This window comes from Dermacentor albipictus, unplaced genomic scaffold (genome assembly GCF_038994185.2).
Source record: "Dermacentor albipictus isolate Rhodes 1998 colony unplaced genomic scaffold, USDA_Dalb.pri_finalv2 scaffold_534, whole genome shotgun sequence".
In the NCBI taxonomy this organism is placed as follows: domain Eukaryota; kingdom Metazoa; phylum Arthropoda; class Arachnida; order Ixodida; family Ixodidae; genus Dermacentor; species Dermacentor albipictus.
In genome coordinates, this window is record NW_027226088.1 from 1 (window position 1) to 18,472 (window position 18,472).

At 46.1% G+C, this 18,472-nt stretch overlaps 1 protein-coding gene across 1 annotated transcript; it reads right to left on the reverse strand.

The window, feature by feature from the left end:
- Window positions 1-63: 63 nt before the first annotated feature.
- Window positions 64-16,560, reverse strand: LOC135915546 (tartrate-resistant acid phosphatase type 5-like; the record flags this gene model as incomplete). The annotated part of the gene is made up of 6 exons (XM_070530584.1): window positions 16,557-16,560; window positions 13,730-14,001; window positions 6,952-7,076; window positions 1,949-2,155; window positions 553-629; window positions 64-210 (listed from the first exon to the last, which is right to left on the reverse strand). Coding segments are annotated over exons 1-6 (832 nt in total), but the record flags the coding sequence as incomplete, so codon positions are not given.
- Between the last annotated feature and the right edge of the window lie 1,912 nt (window positions 16,561-18,472).

Genomic DNA, 18,472 nt, shown 5'->3' on the forward strand with positions numbered 1-18,472 from the left:
CTCGTAGTTGCTAGGCAAGGCCAATCATAACTAATTTAAAGGGCATGGGAGGGATAACTGAACCTTGCGGGGTGCCTTTGCTGCCAAGGGGAAGCTGGTCTGATGGTAAATCCCTGGCCGAGAGCGTGGTCGTGGAATTGGAGAGAAAGTCACGAATGTAATTGTAGGCTCGCTCTCCCAGGTGGAGTTGGGAGACCTGGTCAAGGATAGCTGCATGGTAAATGTTATCAAAGGTTGGAGTGAGGTCGAGTCCAAGGATGGCTTTCATGTTACGGGAACGATCGTTTAGCACATGATGTTTGAGCTGCAATATAGCGTCTTGAGTAGAAAGGGGAGGGCGAAATCCAATGATGGTATGGGGATAGAGAGAGTTGTCTTCGAGGTAACTGTTGATGCGTGCTAAGGAGGCGTGTTCCACCACCTTGCCTATGCATGAAGTCAGGGAGATGGGCCTTAGGAGCGCATCTCAATATGCACATTTTATTTCTGCTCTTGTGCGAGAAGGTCACTGCTTTTCTTCTGCCAATGAAGTCTGACGTCCTGTTCACTCACTTGTGGCTTGTTTGTATGGGCTCTTTGGTCTCCTGGCAAGCAGTCTCCTGGTCTGTTTGTAGAGGCTCTTTGGTCTCCTGGCAATTAGAACGCACCAGCTACGCGGCAGTCTAGGCAATGAGATATGCCGCATAGGCAGCAGAGCGAGCACGGTGCGTACCAGCGCACGCCTCCGGCGGACAGCAGCCATATTGTATTTTGCTCTAAAGAAACTGCACTTCCGCTTCCTGGTTGAGCAACGCCAGCTTGCATCCGCCCCTCTATTCCATGCGCTTCCGCTGCTTATTTCGTACCACTGCGGCAGGTACAGTTTCCCATCTCTAAAGTTGGTTATTTATTCTATGGTTCGCGGTACCAGCGTGCGTGACGTGGTTCACTGGTCCTGCAGATGGCGATGGCAGGTGGCTACGAGCTAGGCTCGATTCACGCTTGCCTGGGTGCGGTCGCCGCTGACACTTGTGGCACAACTTCCCAGTGACTGAGGGCCTCTCTCGTCGTTGGCACAACGAAAGCGGAAGAAGAAAAGCGCAGTGCCGCGCAAGATGGGCTGTGCGGAATGACGGCTACCATAAGGCGCCGCAGTAGCGCGCATCCCCTGTATGGAAATAAAGCACTGCATGAGTGGAGGTCTGCCTACAGCGGCTGCTGCGAGTTACACCCATGCGTAACCCTTTCACCGCCTTTCACGATCACCTCATTATAGAGGCAGGTGCACGACACTTCGCTCCGTTTGGAACGTGCTGCCCGAAACAGATTGTTCGAGCTAGCCAATATATCCGTAAATGAAAGCATGCATAGAGCTGCGCTCAAATTCACGTTAGGGGGTATCGTAATGCTGGGAAAATGTCTTTCCAAAATACGTTCGTGTAGCTTAGAGGTAGATGCTCCGATTGCATTCCTAATAAGCGTAGGTATGTCTGCAGTTCGAGTCTGCAACGGTTTCCCTGATCTTGATAACTAGAGCGAGCACACGAAGTGTGGGTTGAAGCACATGTTGAGGTCAAGGTATTCCCATAGCGTTGCTTCAGACCTCGGTTGTAAAACGTAAACGCATTTAATGCGTTCACGTGAGCACATTTAATGTTATGGGAGTTGGTTCTCATCTTGTCCATGTCCTTGCGCTTTATTTCGACGTTCGAATGAAGTTGTACCTTCTGTAACAAACAACTATCTGAACTGCAAGCAATAGCCCGACGTATATTGCTAACATGTAGCAAAAAAGCTGCGCTTATTCGAACCTACTGTACAATAATCAGGTGTGTTTTATTTCTACCCCTTTGCTTGAGACCGTGCCGGTAGGCTAGGAGCACCTAAAAGGCTTCGTGTTTATAAAATAAACATGTATGGGTGGAACAACAGAGACCGCCACTGAAGAAATACGTTACGGGCGACTCACTCAGACTGTGCAAGGATTTTGTTGATCCAACGGAACTGTCGGTTGTAGAGTGCCTCGTTCCTGTTCAGCAACACAGGTTGAGACTCTTCATCATCCGGATCTGTGTTTCCGCAAAGCAACACTGTGTCCAGCATCAGGATGTCCAAGGTATGGTTAGCCGCACCCGGAATCTGGTAAGTTTTATTGTAGTAGTAGAACGGGAAGTGCCTGCAGCAGAAAAATTTTGTAGCTTTAACAAGAGGTCCTGTTGGCATGGCGCTCTTTTTTCCATGCATTTGAAAGTCGGAAATTTGGAGCTGTGTACAGACATGTTCCTGGAAACAAATACATACCGCGAAGGCCCATTTCGCGACCACTATTGGTGGTCCGAAAATCTTAATTTCACCTACATATCTCCAAAATGTCGTTAGAGAAATAACATCTTGCTGAGGGATATAGCCTGTGACAACCTAAGAACTACAAAGAAGCTCTGTCCACAGAATACGTGTGCATCTCTTTTTCACATGGCAAAAACAGACGAGCCAGATAGAGTGCGTGAAAAGGCATGACTTATCTCTTCTACATGCAAATGGTAGTCAAATCGGAAAATAAATGCTTGTTGTTTCAAGCTGAACTATTCTCTTCTACTGACCATTGATATTTTCACGTAATGACGGTGTAGAAGGCAACAAAACTGTGAAAGACGAAACCAGCGTTTCCTTGGGCGAACATGTGTCTTAAAAAAAGGCTACGCTTGAAAACAGACAGCGGTAAAAACAGTCGGCATGCAATGGTCGAAAATTTGATCAGTGGGTCAAGCGCATCGGCTTTTTACACATGAGTCACCCAAGGTTCCAAAGTAATCACTCGAGTAATCAGAGTAATCAGTTCCAGAGTAATCATTCCAGAGTAATAACAATAAGCGAGGCACGTACATGCAATAAGATTACTCAAGGTTCGGTGACAACCGACAGCGGATAGAAGCCTTGATATTATTCGAAATACTTCCGATACATGGAGGCGCGTCCTGCGCTAAGCGATAACATTTGTTAGAGGATGAAACACGGTGACTCATAAAAAATTACACGTTTCAATACCACCATCTAAAAACCACCGTTCCGGTGCTACAAACATGAAAACGCAAACTAAACCACGCATAATAAAGAAAAAACAATAACAAAATGACAAAGATACTAAGTCACTAAGTTCGTGAATGAGCGTAGAAAGGCTTAAGGAGCACCACGTGAATGACTTCAGCTCGTGCGCGGCGCCGCTGTGGTTTCGAAATGCCGTCTGGCACGACCTGATGGTCAACTACACCAATGCCTCATATGATCTTGAGGGGTTCGAAATAGCGGCGCAACAGTTTCTCGCTAAGTCTATGTCGTCGTATCGGAGTCCAAAGGCAAACACGGTCGCCGGGCAGATATTCAGCTGCGCGTAGTCGAAACTTGTAGTTTCGGCTGTCGGTCCTCTGCTGGTTCTTGATTCGCATGAGGCCGAGTGGGCGGGCTTCTTCGGCACGTTGGAGATGGGTGCTGACGTGAAGACCATTCTTTGTCCGTGAAGTACGGCATCATGGCATCGAGAGTCGTCGTCGGGTTCCTGCCGTTAATGAGCTTGAACGGCATGATTTGCATTGCTTCTTGCAGCACCGTGTTGCAAGAGAAGGTTACCTACAGCAGGAAGGCATCCCACGTCTTGTGCTCGACGTCGATGTACACTGCAAGCATGTCGGCGAGGGTCTTGCTCAGCAGCTCTGTTAAGCCATTCTTCTGCCGGTAGTAGGCAGTCGTCCTCCTGTGACTTGACCGCCTTCATGGCAAATGGTTTGGGGAGCTTTGCAGTGAAGGCCAGACTTCGGTCAGTGATGTGGACATCTGGCACAACACGTCGCATCAGGATATTCTCAACGAATAATTAGCGAATTTGGCTGCACCCCCTTCAGGCAAGGTTTTAGTTTCTATGTAGCAGGTAAGGTAGTGAGTAGCCACGATGATCCGCTTATTTCCAGATGTCGACGTCGGAATGGGCCCCAACCAATCAATCCCGATCCGCTCAAACGGTCAGAAAGGAGGCTGTATTGGCTTCAGTAATTCCGCCGGCCTTGTCAGTCATGTCGCGCGTCTCTGGCAGACTCCATATGTCTTGACCTAACGGGCACTGTCGCCGGTCAGGTGCGGCCAATAGTAATTCTCTTGTATTCTTGCGAGCATACGGGAAAGCCAGAAAAGCCCCACTGTCTTATATTTGTGCAGCGCCTGCAGGACGTCTGACTGGAATGCAGCGGGCACAACAAGAAGGTAGACTGCGCGGGCTGGCGAAAAGTTCGTCATCACGAGGACGTCGTTTCTTAAGAGAAAAAAACGTGCGCAGCTTGCTCTACTGGTACAATGCTGGAGTCAGCAGCGGAGCTTCTGATCACCGAGCTTTTACGTGGCTTGTCCAAGTTGTTTGTAGGTTTAGTAAGGTAATGTCAGTTTTTTCCTAAGATTTCAATAGGCTTCTCTAAGCCATTTCTAGGTTTTACGAGATTATGGTAGGCTTGGCTAAGCTGGTTCTTGCTTTTCCGAGGTTATCCCAGGTTTTGCTAAGTCGTTGTCTTGATGGGCTTGACGCTGAAAGTTTTCGAGCATATGCAGGCTGCGATCACTTTCTCGGTGTCATTGAGCATTTCAGGCGCTGACTCTCGCCTTCCCTCGACAGAAACTCGGGGTCCTCCACTCGGCGTCACCTTTTCTCATCCGCAGCTTCAGCGCGGTGTTCCGCATCCACTCGGCGGCGACGCATCGCTTCTCACTTCGCAGTACAGTGCTCTTCTTCTAAACCGCTTCTTCTTCGGGCGTCCGGGCTTTTTTCTGTCTTCCAATGGAAGCAGCACTACGCACGGAGTAGAGGAGGTGAGAGGTTTGCCGCCACACCAGCTGTCCCGATGCCTGTGACGTCCCGATACGAGCCTACGGGTATGGGGTGCTAGGAGCTTACGTGGCTTGGTGCTCTCGCAGATTGTTGCTAGGCAACGCGAAGCAGCACACAGCTGGGCTGAGTTTTCTGCTAACGCTGCACGGCGGCACGAAAACTTAAACAGTTCCTCTGTTAAAACGAAGACGATCTGTGCCTATGTGCCCTCGACGCGAAGTCAGTTTTGTCTTGAAGTAATCATCAAGCCTCCTTAGCTCTGTGCCCGCTCGCTGCTGCTGGACAAAGTCGTTTGCACTTATTGTACGCAAAAAGTGTCCTTGTCTTAGTCATCTTTGAATGACTGCGTTATTTAGACAATATATTGTCTGGGATGTAGAGGCTAAAGGCAGATGCAACTGCCTGACAAAGGCCCCCCTACCCGAACATTGGTCAGGGGGTGGAACATCACGAAAATACAGTGGAGCAATGTAGGAACAAGAAAAAGAAAAGATGTATGCGGTAAGCAATCAAGTATACGAAAAAATAAGATTGGTATATTTAAACGTATTATATCATCAGTAATGCGCCAGCACATGGAAATATTTAAGCAAGCAAATAATACGTATAGGTGTTACAAAACATTATATAACAAATAGGAGAAAAAATATAAGAGAAAAACGACTAAAGTAAAAAGAAAAGTTATCGAGACCGCAAGGACAGTTAGGTACCATTAGGAACATAGGAAAGGATAATTCCTAACCTTTTTCTGTGGGCTGTAAGTAGATCTGCATTCCTGAATCACAGTACTGATTTATGGATTATTATTTAGGAAATGAGGTACTAGGTAGGCGAGTGTCTGAGTACCATATTTGGTTCTAAACATATGTGTTCTAAGTCTGTTATGCCTAAGGTGATAATGCGAGTTGTCGAATGACAAAAATGTGGACAGGGTATTTGGGCCGGGTGGCGTGTCCACGGGAGCATGATACAGGCAGTCGGCATCCGAGTTTTTTCGTCTGAATTTCTACAATACGTTGATGTCCTATCTCGCAGATTTAGGCTCCTCCGCGGTAGGAGTACTGAAGAGTCCTTTAGATCCGCTAGCCAACACAGCGCGTAATGGTGGCTGGTGACTTTGAACGGCCTGCCATATTGGCAAGGGCGGACTTCTGCTGTAGCCCAAATGATGGCGAGGCCGTAGTTTCCGGTCGTAGTACAATTGCCGTCGGCATTTGGTGGCCACCGGCTAGAATGAGCTACCACCCGTTCAAATACGTTTTTCCTCTGGACTAGAACGGCACCGAGGCATCGTCTACTGACGTCAGTATTTCTGTATTGGCGTCCTCGTCGAAGTGTGCAAGTACTGGCGGCTTCTGCATGCGTTGTTTGAGTTCTTCAATTGCGTCCGCCTGTGGCATCTCCCACTTGAACTCGACATCACATTTTGTTAGGTGTGTCGGCGCCTCAGCAATGTGTTAAAATTGCTTGACACAGCGCCTGTAGTAGGCACACATGTCAAGGAATCTACGCACTGCGCTCTTGTCGATGGGCAGCTGGAACTTTGCGATGGCAGCTGTATTCTGCGGTCGTGGCGGACCCCAGATTTTCTTATGGCATGGCTCACGAACCCAAAATGATCCTAAGATGAGATGCACTTGTCCGGCTTCAGAGTGAGCCCTGTTCACTTGATTGCCTCTAGTACTGTTGCAAGCCGCCTAAGGTGGTCGTGAAAATTTCCGTCAAAGAGTAACAGATCATCCAAGTAAGCAAGATAGGTCTGCGACATCATTCCTGTTAACAACCTGTTCATCAGACGCTATAACGTTGGCGGCATCGAGCACAGTCTGAATGGCATTACCTTGATTTCATAGAGACTGTCTGGCGTGGTGGAGGCGGTGTTTTCGCAGCCCCTTTCGGGCACTTCTATTTGCCACTAGCCAGTCCAGAGATACATTGACTTGAAGTGTTTAGCATTGCAGAGGAAATCCAATGCTTCGTATATCCCTGGGAAGGGATATATGTCCTGCTTTGTGACCTTGTTCAGTTGAGGCTAATTGACGCAGAAACGTCAATTATCAAAAATTACGGCAAAGTTTAAAGTGCCCTTAGGCCTCAGCACTCACCAGCGCTTGGACCTCTTGCTGTACTCTATCTGGGCCGACACGTTGCCGTCATGGTCGTGGTTTCCAGCCACGATGAGCCACGGAACTTGAAGCGATGGCGCCGAGTACACGTCCTCAAAGGTCCTCTGCGCCGCGATGAGACACTCAAATAAATTCTGGGGTTATACGTGCCCAAACAACTGCCTGATTACGATGCATCCCACATTGGGGTGCTCCGGAATAATTTTAGAAATTAGTGTTATTTAATCCTCACCTAATGCACGGTACGCGATATTTTTTTGCATTCTACCCCCATAGGAGTCAAACAGACGACATTGAAGTCGGCAGCACAATGCCATAGCCAGTGGGCTGGTGCGACGGGTGACCACACTCATGAAACCAATTCACAACCCGTCTACAGATGGGTATCACACGAAGAAAGCAAAAATGCTCTACTTCCTCTTGATTGTTGATTAGAGGGTTCCTTATTGGTAAATTAGTGGATACACAGGCAGTATTGGCTGCACGATCCACCATCCTAGTGGCTGATCTAGCAAGAAATAGTGAGCAAAGCGAAATTCAAGAGAGCTAACGTACTCCTTAATATACACGAAGGGTTGTGAAAAAAATAGGAGGGCATAACAGTAACATTTACTGCAAGATTTTGTTATTTTCATATGACGTATTTCAGCCTATCAGTAAATAATCAAATTCGCCCTATTTCTTATAATAATTGTGAGGTAGCCCCGCCAACCTAGTTAACAAAGCCACCAACGGAAGAAGCGATGCAGGGGCGAGAATTTCTGCCTTAGATAACAGAATAAACGTAAGAAAAATATCTGGTACCAGGTAATACAATAAAGAACACTAGAAGACACTTTCGGGACACTATTTCCAAGACGAGTGTCTGAATGCGATACGCAAGCTGTCACCATCCTTAAATCCATACATACATACCATACATCCTTTTCTTTCGGGTTTTCAGTGAAACAGTTACGGACCATTCGTACGTGGCCGCGTGCTAAGCAAAGGTTGCATTTCTCTGCGAGAAGTGGAATAAATTGTCAAACAGACTAAAATGCGTGTATTTCTAACTTTTTAGAAGATATCGGGTTGATTTGCGGTTGACTTGTAGTGCTCATAAAAATTCAAAATCTTTGTAGGCTAAACTTATGTAATAATTTATATTTGTCCACGCTGTACGGTAGATGCAATATTGTATGAAAGCCACTTTTTTTCTAATACAGGCAATGTGTTCAATGAATCATTATTGTAAGTAGCTTAAATAAATGGCAGTAATGCTAGTCAGTAGAGAAAAGGCTTAGGGATAATATAAGCTTACGCCGCTTTGGTAGTATGCATGCACACTTTCGTGGCATACCGAAGACATCGCCAAGTTGATTTCTTAAATATTTAGTACGATCTTTCCAGGGCAAACACACGTGAAACATGGCCGGTCATTTTGGAGAAGGTGATAGCTCAATCTTCATCGGCCTCGTGGCAGTCGTAGTTTCAGCGCCGATACAATGCTGCCGATGCAAAAAGTGCTCTCGTGCATCGAGTATGAAGGCACGTTTCTCGCCGAATGCCAACTAAGACAACTGTTTGAGACGCGGCTCTCGGGAGAGACGTCTTAAGGTCAGCTTAGATGCGGCGGCTTGGGAAGGATGCTCCCCTCCTCCGCCTCTGTGCTCAATTCAGTTTATTGTCGGCGCTCGTGTTGTCCACTTCTCTTGTGTCCTGTCTGCACGCCCCATCTTTTTTGCATAATGTCCCCTTCTCCATCTGTGGTGGCTGCGCGAGAAGCGTAGCGTGTTCCTTCTGTGTCGCTACTCGCACCACTGGAAGCAAAACGCGTACGACAAATCGTCGTCTGCGCACGGCTGTCTAAACTACACCACCTCAGATATGTTCTGGTTAACTGGTCCTTTCGCCATTCAATTAGGCAACGAAAGAAAAACGCTACCTAAATATCCTCGCTATTCGCTTACACTCACGTTCATCGGCGATTGTTTCTGAGCACCTTTTTTTTTTACAAGTATCCTATCCTAGTGTTGAGGCATTTATTAAACGTAATTGATTTCAATAAATTAGTTTTAGAGGAATGGCAGCAGTGGCTTGCAGTTATTAGTTAAAAGCAGCAAGCGATGATTTCAGTTTTCTCCAAAAGTAAGTACTGCACTTGCAGTTCAGTACGTACCCAATCACCCATTATTTTTCACTTGGCGAAAACGAACGCCTTTGAAGATAACTTTTGTTTCACAGTCATTCTGTCGCTAGGGGCGAGTGTTAATGATTAAAGAAAGCGCTATGCCACCTCGGGCTTTGCCGGCTGTAACAGCACCTGCTTATGCCGGAGGTGGTGATCTTTATCTGCTGAATACTGTAAACATGAATGCAAGACTATATTTCTAAGTGTCTGGGCATTCACGAGCGAACCGAGTTTAATATACCAGTTTCTGTAGACGCGCCTCAATTTCATGAAGTTCAGCATGGCGTCCACAACACTGAAAGTAATAGGACATCTTGAAAAATAAAAAAAAATGTCGTGCTAGGTATCGACCTTCTTCTAGTGAATATGTGACTCGCGTAATGATCTTAAATCAGTCATCTTGAAAATAAAACAGTTCAAGCATACAACATCAAGTTACTTTTCTCGTTTTCTTTTTCGCTTGTGTTACCGCTCCTGCATCATCGTTAACAAGACTAGAATGCGGGGTACTTGGCTCCTCAGCAACCTATAGAATCATCGTGAAATTACAGCCCATGGAAGTAAGCTAACGGGAGACATACACATATACTTACGACGACCAGTGACAGAGGAATGTTCTGTCCACTGATTCAACCCTCTTCCAATAAAGTGCTAAAAAGGTTCGCAACAATTGAACTCACTTTTTTTGCCCATGCGGGACAGGCCTCCTCCGCACTGTTATCTTCTAGAAGGAGATGATTCGCAAAGTCTAACATTGGTGTCGATTATAGATCAAAGGAACACAACACTATTACAGGGCAAAACACTATTATATTAATCGTCACAGAAGGAAACGGACACTCGCGAAAAGCAGAAAAAAAAACAACTTTAGCAAACATAAGGAAAGCTCAACAAAAATCAAGAAATATGAAAGAAAACGTTCAAAAAAGTAAATATTTTAAACTTTATTCTAGTATAAGGCTGTTCGTTTTTTCCCTATAATATTTGTTTCTCGCAGATTTTTCCCGCCGAACCCTTAAATATATATGCTAATACAGACTTATATTGCCGCCACTGCGATCAATACATTGAATAGGATTTAGTATTCAATTGAAAGACCCTAAATTTATCTTCGTGCATCGCGGCAAGCTGGCCAGAGAAGTAGCGGAACATTCTGAAATTGAAAATTGCCACAATGATTCTTATAGTAGCTCATCGGTATGTCCCTCGGAAAGCATTATGATTATCTTGAGGTTGTTTTATAATGGATGTAAGAAATGATTTTGATGATTTAGCAAGAAGCCGGTCTTCAAATTAAACTATCTGTCAGCATTCAAGGCGATATCCATTCGTGATTATCCGTGCGCTGTGTCCTTGCTGACGTCACCGATCCAGGCCAGTACTGGGGCACTGGTAAGCGCGTGGCATCTCCATCCCTCGGTCGTGTCGGCTTGTCTCGGCTGCAAGCAGGTCCAATTACGCCACGGCATAGGTCACCAGAATAAGCCGCCACCGCTCACTCCTCAATCATCATCAGCCCGGTTACTCCCACTGCAGCGCAAAGGCCTCTCCGATGCCCCTCCAACTACCCCGGTCATGTGCTATTTGTTGTCACGTCGTCCCTGCAAATTTCTTATTCTCATACGCCCACCTCGTTTTCTGCCACCTATTCCTACGCTTCCCTTCCCTTGGAATCCAGACCGTAACCCTTAATGACCATCGGTTTTCTTCCCTCATTACATGTCCTGCCCATGCCCATTTTTTTTCTTTATTTCAACTAAAATGTCATTAACTCGCGTTTCTCCCTCACCCAATCTGCTCTTTTCTTATCCCTTAACGTTACACCCATCATTCTTGTTTCCATAGCTCGTTGCGTCGTCTTCAATTCAAGTACAACCGTTTTCGTAAGCCTCCAGGTTTCTACCCCATACGAGTACTGGTAAGACACAGCTGTTATAAACTTTTCTCTTGAGGGATAACGGAAACCAGCTGTTCATGATCTGAGAATGCCTGCCAAACAAACCCCAGCCTATTCTTATTCTTCTGATTATTTGCGTCTCATGATCCGGATCCGCGGTCACTACCCGCCCTAAGTAGATGTATTGCCTTACCGCTTCCAGTGCCTCGTTACCTATCGTAAAGTGCTGTTCTCTTCCGACACTGTTAAACATTACTTTAGTTTACTGCAGTTTAACTTTTAGACCCACTCTTCGGATTTGCCTCTCCTGATCAGTGAGCGTGCATTGCAACTGGTGCCCTGGGTTACTAAGCAAGGCAATATCAGTGAATCGCAAGTTACTAAGGTTTCCCATTAACTCTTATCCCCAATTCTTCCCAATCCAGGTCTCTGAATACCTCCTGTAAACATGCTGTCAATAGCATTGGAGATATCATATCTTCCTGCTTGACGCCTTTCTTTACTTGGATTTTGTTGCTTGCTTTATGGAGGACTACGGTGGCTGTGGAGCAGCTATAGATATCTTTCAGTATTTTTACATACGGCTCGTCTATACCCTGATTACGTAATGCCTTCGTGATAGCTGAGGTTTCGACAAAATCAAACGCTTTCTCGTAATCAATGAAAGCTTTATATAACGGTTAGTCAAATACCGCACATTTCTCTATCACCTGATTGATAGTGTGAATATGGTTTATTGTTAGGTAGCCTTTACGGAATCCTACCTGGTCCTTTGCTTCACACAACTCTAAGGTGTTCCTGATACTATTTGCGATTACCTTAGTAAATAGTTTGTAGGCAACGGACAGTAAGCTGTTCGGTCTGTAATTTTTCAAGTCTTTGGCTACCCCTTTCCTATGGATTAGGAATATGTTAGCGTTCTTCCAAGATTCCGGTACGCTCGAGGTCATGAGGCATTGAGTATATCGGGTGGCCAGTTTTTCTAGAACAATCTACCCACCATCCTTCAACAAATCTGCTGTTACCTGATCCTCCCCAGCTGTCTTCCTCCTTTGCATAGCTCGCAAGGCTTCCTTCTTCCGGCGCTACTTGTGGGATTTCAAGTTCCTCTAGTATATTGTCTCTTCCATTATCGTCATGGCTGACACTGGTACTGTATAAATCTCTGTAGAACTCCTCAGCCTCTGCAGCTATCTCATCGACATTAGTAAGGATAATGCCGGCTGTGTGTCTCAACTCATACATCTGATACTTGTAGATTCCTAGTTTCTTCACTGCTTTAAGGATCCCTCTATTTCTGAGAGCATGTTCAATTCTATACATATCATACCTCGTTATGTCAGCTCTCTTACGCTTGTTGATTAACTTCAAAAGTTCTGCCAGTTCTATTCTAGCTGTAGGGTTAGAGGCTTTCATACATTGGCGTTTCTTGATCAGATCTTTCGTCTCCTGCGATAGCTTACTGGCATCCCGTGTAACGGAGTTACCACCGACTTCAATAGCACATTCCTTAATGATGCACATAATTGGTCGTTCATATCTTCCACACTAAGGTCCTGTTCCTGAGTGAAGGCTCTAGCTTCATCCGGAATTCCTCTATTTTCCCTCTTAGCGTTAACTCATTGATCGGCTTCTTATGTGTCAGTTTCTTGCGTTCCCACCTCAGATCTAGCCTAATTCGAGTTTTTACCATCCTATGGTCACTGCAGCGCACCTTGCCGAGCACGTCCACGTCTTGTATGATGCCAGGGTTAGCGCAGCGTATAAAGTCCATTTCATTTATAGTCTCACCATTCGGGCTCCTCCACGTCCACTTTTGACTATCCCGCTCGCGGAAGAAGGTACGCATATTATACGCATATTATTCTGTTCTGCAAAGTGTACTAATAGCTCTCCACGGCGATTCCTAGTGCCTATGCCATATTCTCCCACTGACTTGTCTCCAGCCTGCTTCTTGCCTACCTTGACATTGAAGTCGCCCAGCACAGTGTATTTTGTTTTGACCTTACCCATCGCTAATTCCACGTCTTCATAGAAGCTTTCGATTTCCTGCTTATCATGTCTGGGTGTAGGGGCGTAGACATGTGGTACCTTCAATTTGTACCTCTTATTAAGTTTCACAACAAGACCTGCCACCCTCTCGTTAATGAAATAGGATTCCTCTATGTTACCAGCTATATTCTTATTAATCAGGAATCCGACTCCTAGTTCTCGTCTCTCCGCTAAGCCGCGGTAGCACAAGACGTGCGCGTTTTTTAGCACTGTATATGCTTCTTTCGTCCTTCTAACTTCGCTGAGCCGTATTATATCCTATTTACTGCCCTGTAATTCCTCCAATAGCACTGCTAGGCTCGCCTCACCGGATACCGTTCTAGCGTTAAAGTTTGCCAGGTTCAGATTGCATAGAGTTAAACGTATACGTAAAACGACATAAGGGGTCGCTATTTACAATGTATTTAAACTGAGGTCCCCAGCAGTAACTTTTATGGCGAACTGCCTGCACACCAGACAGACCCACCTTCTTCGTCGTCTCCTCCAGGCGGAGTGACTTTCGTTGCTACTCACGTTCAGCAGCACACGCCCCTGTTCATAGCCACGTTCATTCACCTTCTCCCTCACTCATGCTCCATCTCACACCTGTGCAACCAGTATGGAGCGAATAGGAGTGCGTGTTACTCGTAAGCGAGTACCTTTAGAGTACGTGCCTTAAAGCGTCGGTCGTCAACCGAACGGACACCCTTGAAGTAGAAATTGTCCCCGAGAGAGAGGACGAAGTCGATGCGCTTGGCAGCTGCCACGACCGCCATGGTCTTGGCCAGGTTCCGTTGGATGCGCGTCGTGTACGGGTAGAAAGGCAGACCACCCCAGTCGCCGAACACGAGGAACCGCACCGACGCGTTGTTGGCTGGTCCGGTGACGCCCGGTGACGCCAGCGCACCACCGCTCAGCACCGCCAGCCACGCTGAAGCAAACAGGCCTTCCCAGTTATTCGTTAAATATTTTTGCTGCAAAAAACTGGTGTAGGTTTACGCAACACATCAGCAGGCTTACAACACAAATAGCGGGTGTTAAAACATTTCCATTCGCAAGCTTTAGTACAGGTGGTGCTTGACTATTCGTCTAAAAATTTTTACAAGCATGTAAATAAAGTATTACCCTGGTCGATCCACCGGCTGCTGGGAAGGATTGATTTTGCAGCAAAATTAGGTTTCAATCGACAAAATTATATTTGTCACTGCCACCAGTATGTGAACAATGTGTACTTTATATTGCCAACATTTAGGCTATGAAGGAGCATGCAAAAGTTGTCGGATCCTGAGGTATAGGGTGACGCTTCAGGATGCGAAGAAATTCCACATCCTCCGTCATGGCAGTGGATAGCAGTGACTAATTCTCCCTAGCCTAGTCTTGTACATATACACCTGATAATGCTAACGGGAGGACGATTGTCGCGGTAAATTGATGGTAAAACGATAGGATGGATAGATGGGTTAGTTGGTAATGCAATATCAGAAAACTTAGAGCGCCAGAAGGGCACTGGACCTGTATATGTTCTCATGCGTACATTAAATATATTTTGTTAGTGAGCCCGAGTAATGTGTGTTCCTTTTCTGTGTCTAGTGTCTTTCTTGTGGTCTATGTTTTAAAATAATGAAGGTACGGCACCGCTCACGCAAACTGGTAGATTGTCGTCTGTCTCCCAACTTCGACAAGTTGCATTTTTGTCCGTGTAAATGTAAGTTTGCGTGCGTTTATATTTCTCGATTTCCTAGGCTGCATGAAGGGGTACATCGTATCGAAGCAGTGAATCGATTTCGCTCACCCTCCCACACACGTACAACATTGCGAAACAAAATTGTCTGTGATTGAAAGCCAATAGCCCTGGGAGCCTTGCTCCGACAACCGACATGCCAAGTGCTTCATACCCTGCAAGGTCCATTTCGTGTACGAAATCCTCAAGTCCCGCAGTGGCTTTAATTGGACAACAAGTCGTTGTATCACTTACCTCCTGAAAAAACGTGCACTAAGTTTTGAGGTTAAAAATCCTGCAGACCTCAGCTCACAAGGACTGTCGACGGTAATTCGACTTGCATTGGAACAATGTAGCAACACACCATACTGCCTTCGCCATCCGCAGTGGGGCTTCACTATCACGCTTCGATGATTTTTTATTTATTCTTGTTATACTTACTGCAGCCTCAATGAGGCTATTGTAGGAGTTGGATGAACAACAAACATACAAAGATTTACAAACAAGCTTGCGTGAATTTTTTCAGTTGTAGTGAAAGGATGTTGCCCGGTAATGAATTCCAAACTTCAATTGTTGATGCAAAGGAACTCTTTGTTTAAACGAATCTGTGCAGGCAAACAAGGTGGAGATATCTAGAGCATGGAGACTCCTTGAGCACGAGGGCTGGGAGAAAGTCAAATAGTTATCTAGAAAGTAGAGGCGACGAGAATTGGTTAACCTGTGAAGGAATTTTCTGCATTCATATTTGCTACGCTCTGCAAGATGAGTGAGATCAAGTCGGGGAAGTGAGCCAGGCGGCAAAGATTCCTTGTCCTATGTCCTACAAACAAAACGCACTGTCTTTTTTTGCACTGATTCTAGTTTTTCGACGTCACAGTAGTGGAATCTCCTTTGAAACGGGGTGGTGACAAATGGTCGTCCAACCTCTTTGTGGTAATCAGGTATGCAGCACGTGCTCCAGCGTTTTTTTTTTCATACATCTCCTTAATTTTTGTAACTTTCTCGAAACTCCTCCATCTACTTCAATAAGAATAACGATGTCAACGAGTTTTTTCAAATTCTTCGTGCAAATTTCTGCAGCGCGAAGCGCACCATAGTATATGTGCCTTCCACCGCAACCTGTGCCTGTAACGGCATAGGTTTCCTACGCCTGTCGTATCAATCTCTTCCCTGCGTTTTTCTACAATGTACTAAATGTATCTCGCTTATCTTTACAGCTGACTGGTTCATGCTTACATGCGCTTTAAATACAATGGCTTCAGGATGGTGTAGGCTAGCTACGAGTATAACAAGGTTAATAGGTTAGCATTTCATTTGGATGTGCTGAGTGGTCTCCAGAATTTCGCTGGATTAGACTGATGCCACATATTGTTGCCAATATTTGCACAGTATGTTTTTCTTCTTAAGCAACCAGCTCGAGCTTTAAAAAAGCAAGGAAATATCCTTTGTATTACGATACAGATTTCCTACTAATTTCTTTCTTCTCATTCTTGGAAATCGCCATGGTATTTTTTTTATTTCCATTCTTTGCATACAACTCGCTGCCTCACTCTCCCACACTTTCCTTCTGATGACCCCTGCTTGTGTATGCACACTTTTAATTACCCTGTATTTGGTTGCCAATTTTCTAGACCTCTTCTTCCACTCTACATACGCTTTTCAGGCACAGATAATTTTAGACGCCCATTGATTTTGATCCATACGCCTCAGTCTTTCATCAAAACTAATTTGGCTCCGCGCTTCTATGACTTCAGAGGAGGTCCAACCCATGTCCCAGTGCGCTGTCTCATGTGCGGTTTTGCCATACCTTCCAAAGCCTACCGGCCTAACGATCCTTGGTTCGCTTCACTCCTTTCAAATATCCTATTCGAAGCGCAGAATGCCCTTTGCCAAAGCCTAGCTCTGGTAACAATATTCATTTTCAAATTCGACGCGCTAACTCGTATTGACACGTGTACTTATTTATTTTTCGCGAGTGACCGCTTTTCACCAGCTAGCAAGCGTGAGGCGTTATCTCTCAGAGCAGAACGTGTCTGCATGTATCGGAAGTTTTTCGAATGTCATCGATAGTACTATTTGTTGTCTATTGTCAAGGCACCTCGCGTATTCTGATGGTATGCTCGACGCGAATTGTTTTTCTGGAAGACGTGAGGGCGCCAACGACTACCCCGTAACTTTCGATGATTCATGTACAATATCCAACGTGCTCGACACGCATATCAGATTTTCGACGATCACCGACAGTCCTCGTCACTAGCATTGCACTTTGAGTGTAGCCTTTTTCTCTGGGCAGAAGTCAGCCCAAAAAAGAGATAATTTTGTCATTCACAGTTTGGCTGACCGTGACCGCCACTAATTTGTAATTTTGTCATTCACAGTGGCCGTGACCGCCACTACTACGCGACATCTGGTGTACAACACCGATGTCACCAAGCACCGGTGAGGTAGCCGTAAGCTGCAAGGGCTAGGACTGGGACTGCAAGGACCATAGTACGGGCCACTTCCCGAGAAAAACACGGGAATCAAGGCTAAATTAAGAACCCCAATGGGTTCCCCAGCAGCTCCCCCCCCCCTAGTGCAACAACCTCGGGAGCTACAAATCTTCAGCGAATTGTCGGCTGTATACCCAGAAAGCTGGCTGGATCCCAATGAAAGGATCGCGACATTCAAGAACTGGAACTCCGACGACCACTTTCGCATGTATAGATCGTCTTGCATGACGCCACAAGAATGTGGTTTGAGAAGAAGAAGTCGGCCCTGACAACTAAGGAGCTGTTCCGTAACGGCTTCCTGCAGACCTTTGTGATTGTCGCGCGCAAGGAACAGGCCCAAATTTTCTTGGAAACCAGCATAGAACTACCGAACGGGAACATCACCATCTTCACGGAGGAGATGACACGCCCCTTCCGCCATGCCGATCCCGACATGTCTGAAGAAGATAAAGTTCTGTGCCTCGCGAGGACGGTGAAAGCTTAGCTGTTCGCCAGATTGATACGCAACCCACCCAAGACCACTCGATATGTGGGCAAGACAATAGAGAGCTATAGCTCAGCGGACCAGCGTAGAAGCCACTGCGTATGTTGCACCACGCATGCGCACTGGCATCTAGCTGGCCTGCTGGGCTTGCTGGCCTGCCGGCCCACTGTAACTCTTTAATATACCCGCCGAACACTTAGCGCCATTGACACTGATGTTCAAGCACTCGGCAGCGTAGACTTGCGTGAGGACATTAGAGCGGCTGTTCGCGAATAACTACAGGTCGCAGCCTTAAGTGGCCGCAATCACCGACATTGTCAAAGACGAAGTTCAGCGATCACATGCAGTTCTTGACGTGAAACCACAATCGCCCCAGCCCCAGCCAGAAGCGATGGCGTACGCCACCATCGCACACTGCCAGGTTATCACGAGGGGGTCCACCTCCGCGCACGCAGCATGGTGGACCCCCTCGTGATAGCCTTGAATCCAACGCGATGAGGATTTTAACGTGTTTCGAGGAGTTCTCCCGAAGTCTCAGGTTCACGTTCGAACATTGCACAGAAAACTTGATCATAATTCTTGATTTGAAAATTAAATTTAAAAGTGAGAGACATGTGTGTTGGCAGTATTGCCCTAGACTGAAAAAAATCGCTCCTCCCATACGAACCGTCCCACTCCAAATTAATAAAACGTGCCAAAGTTTCCT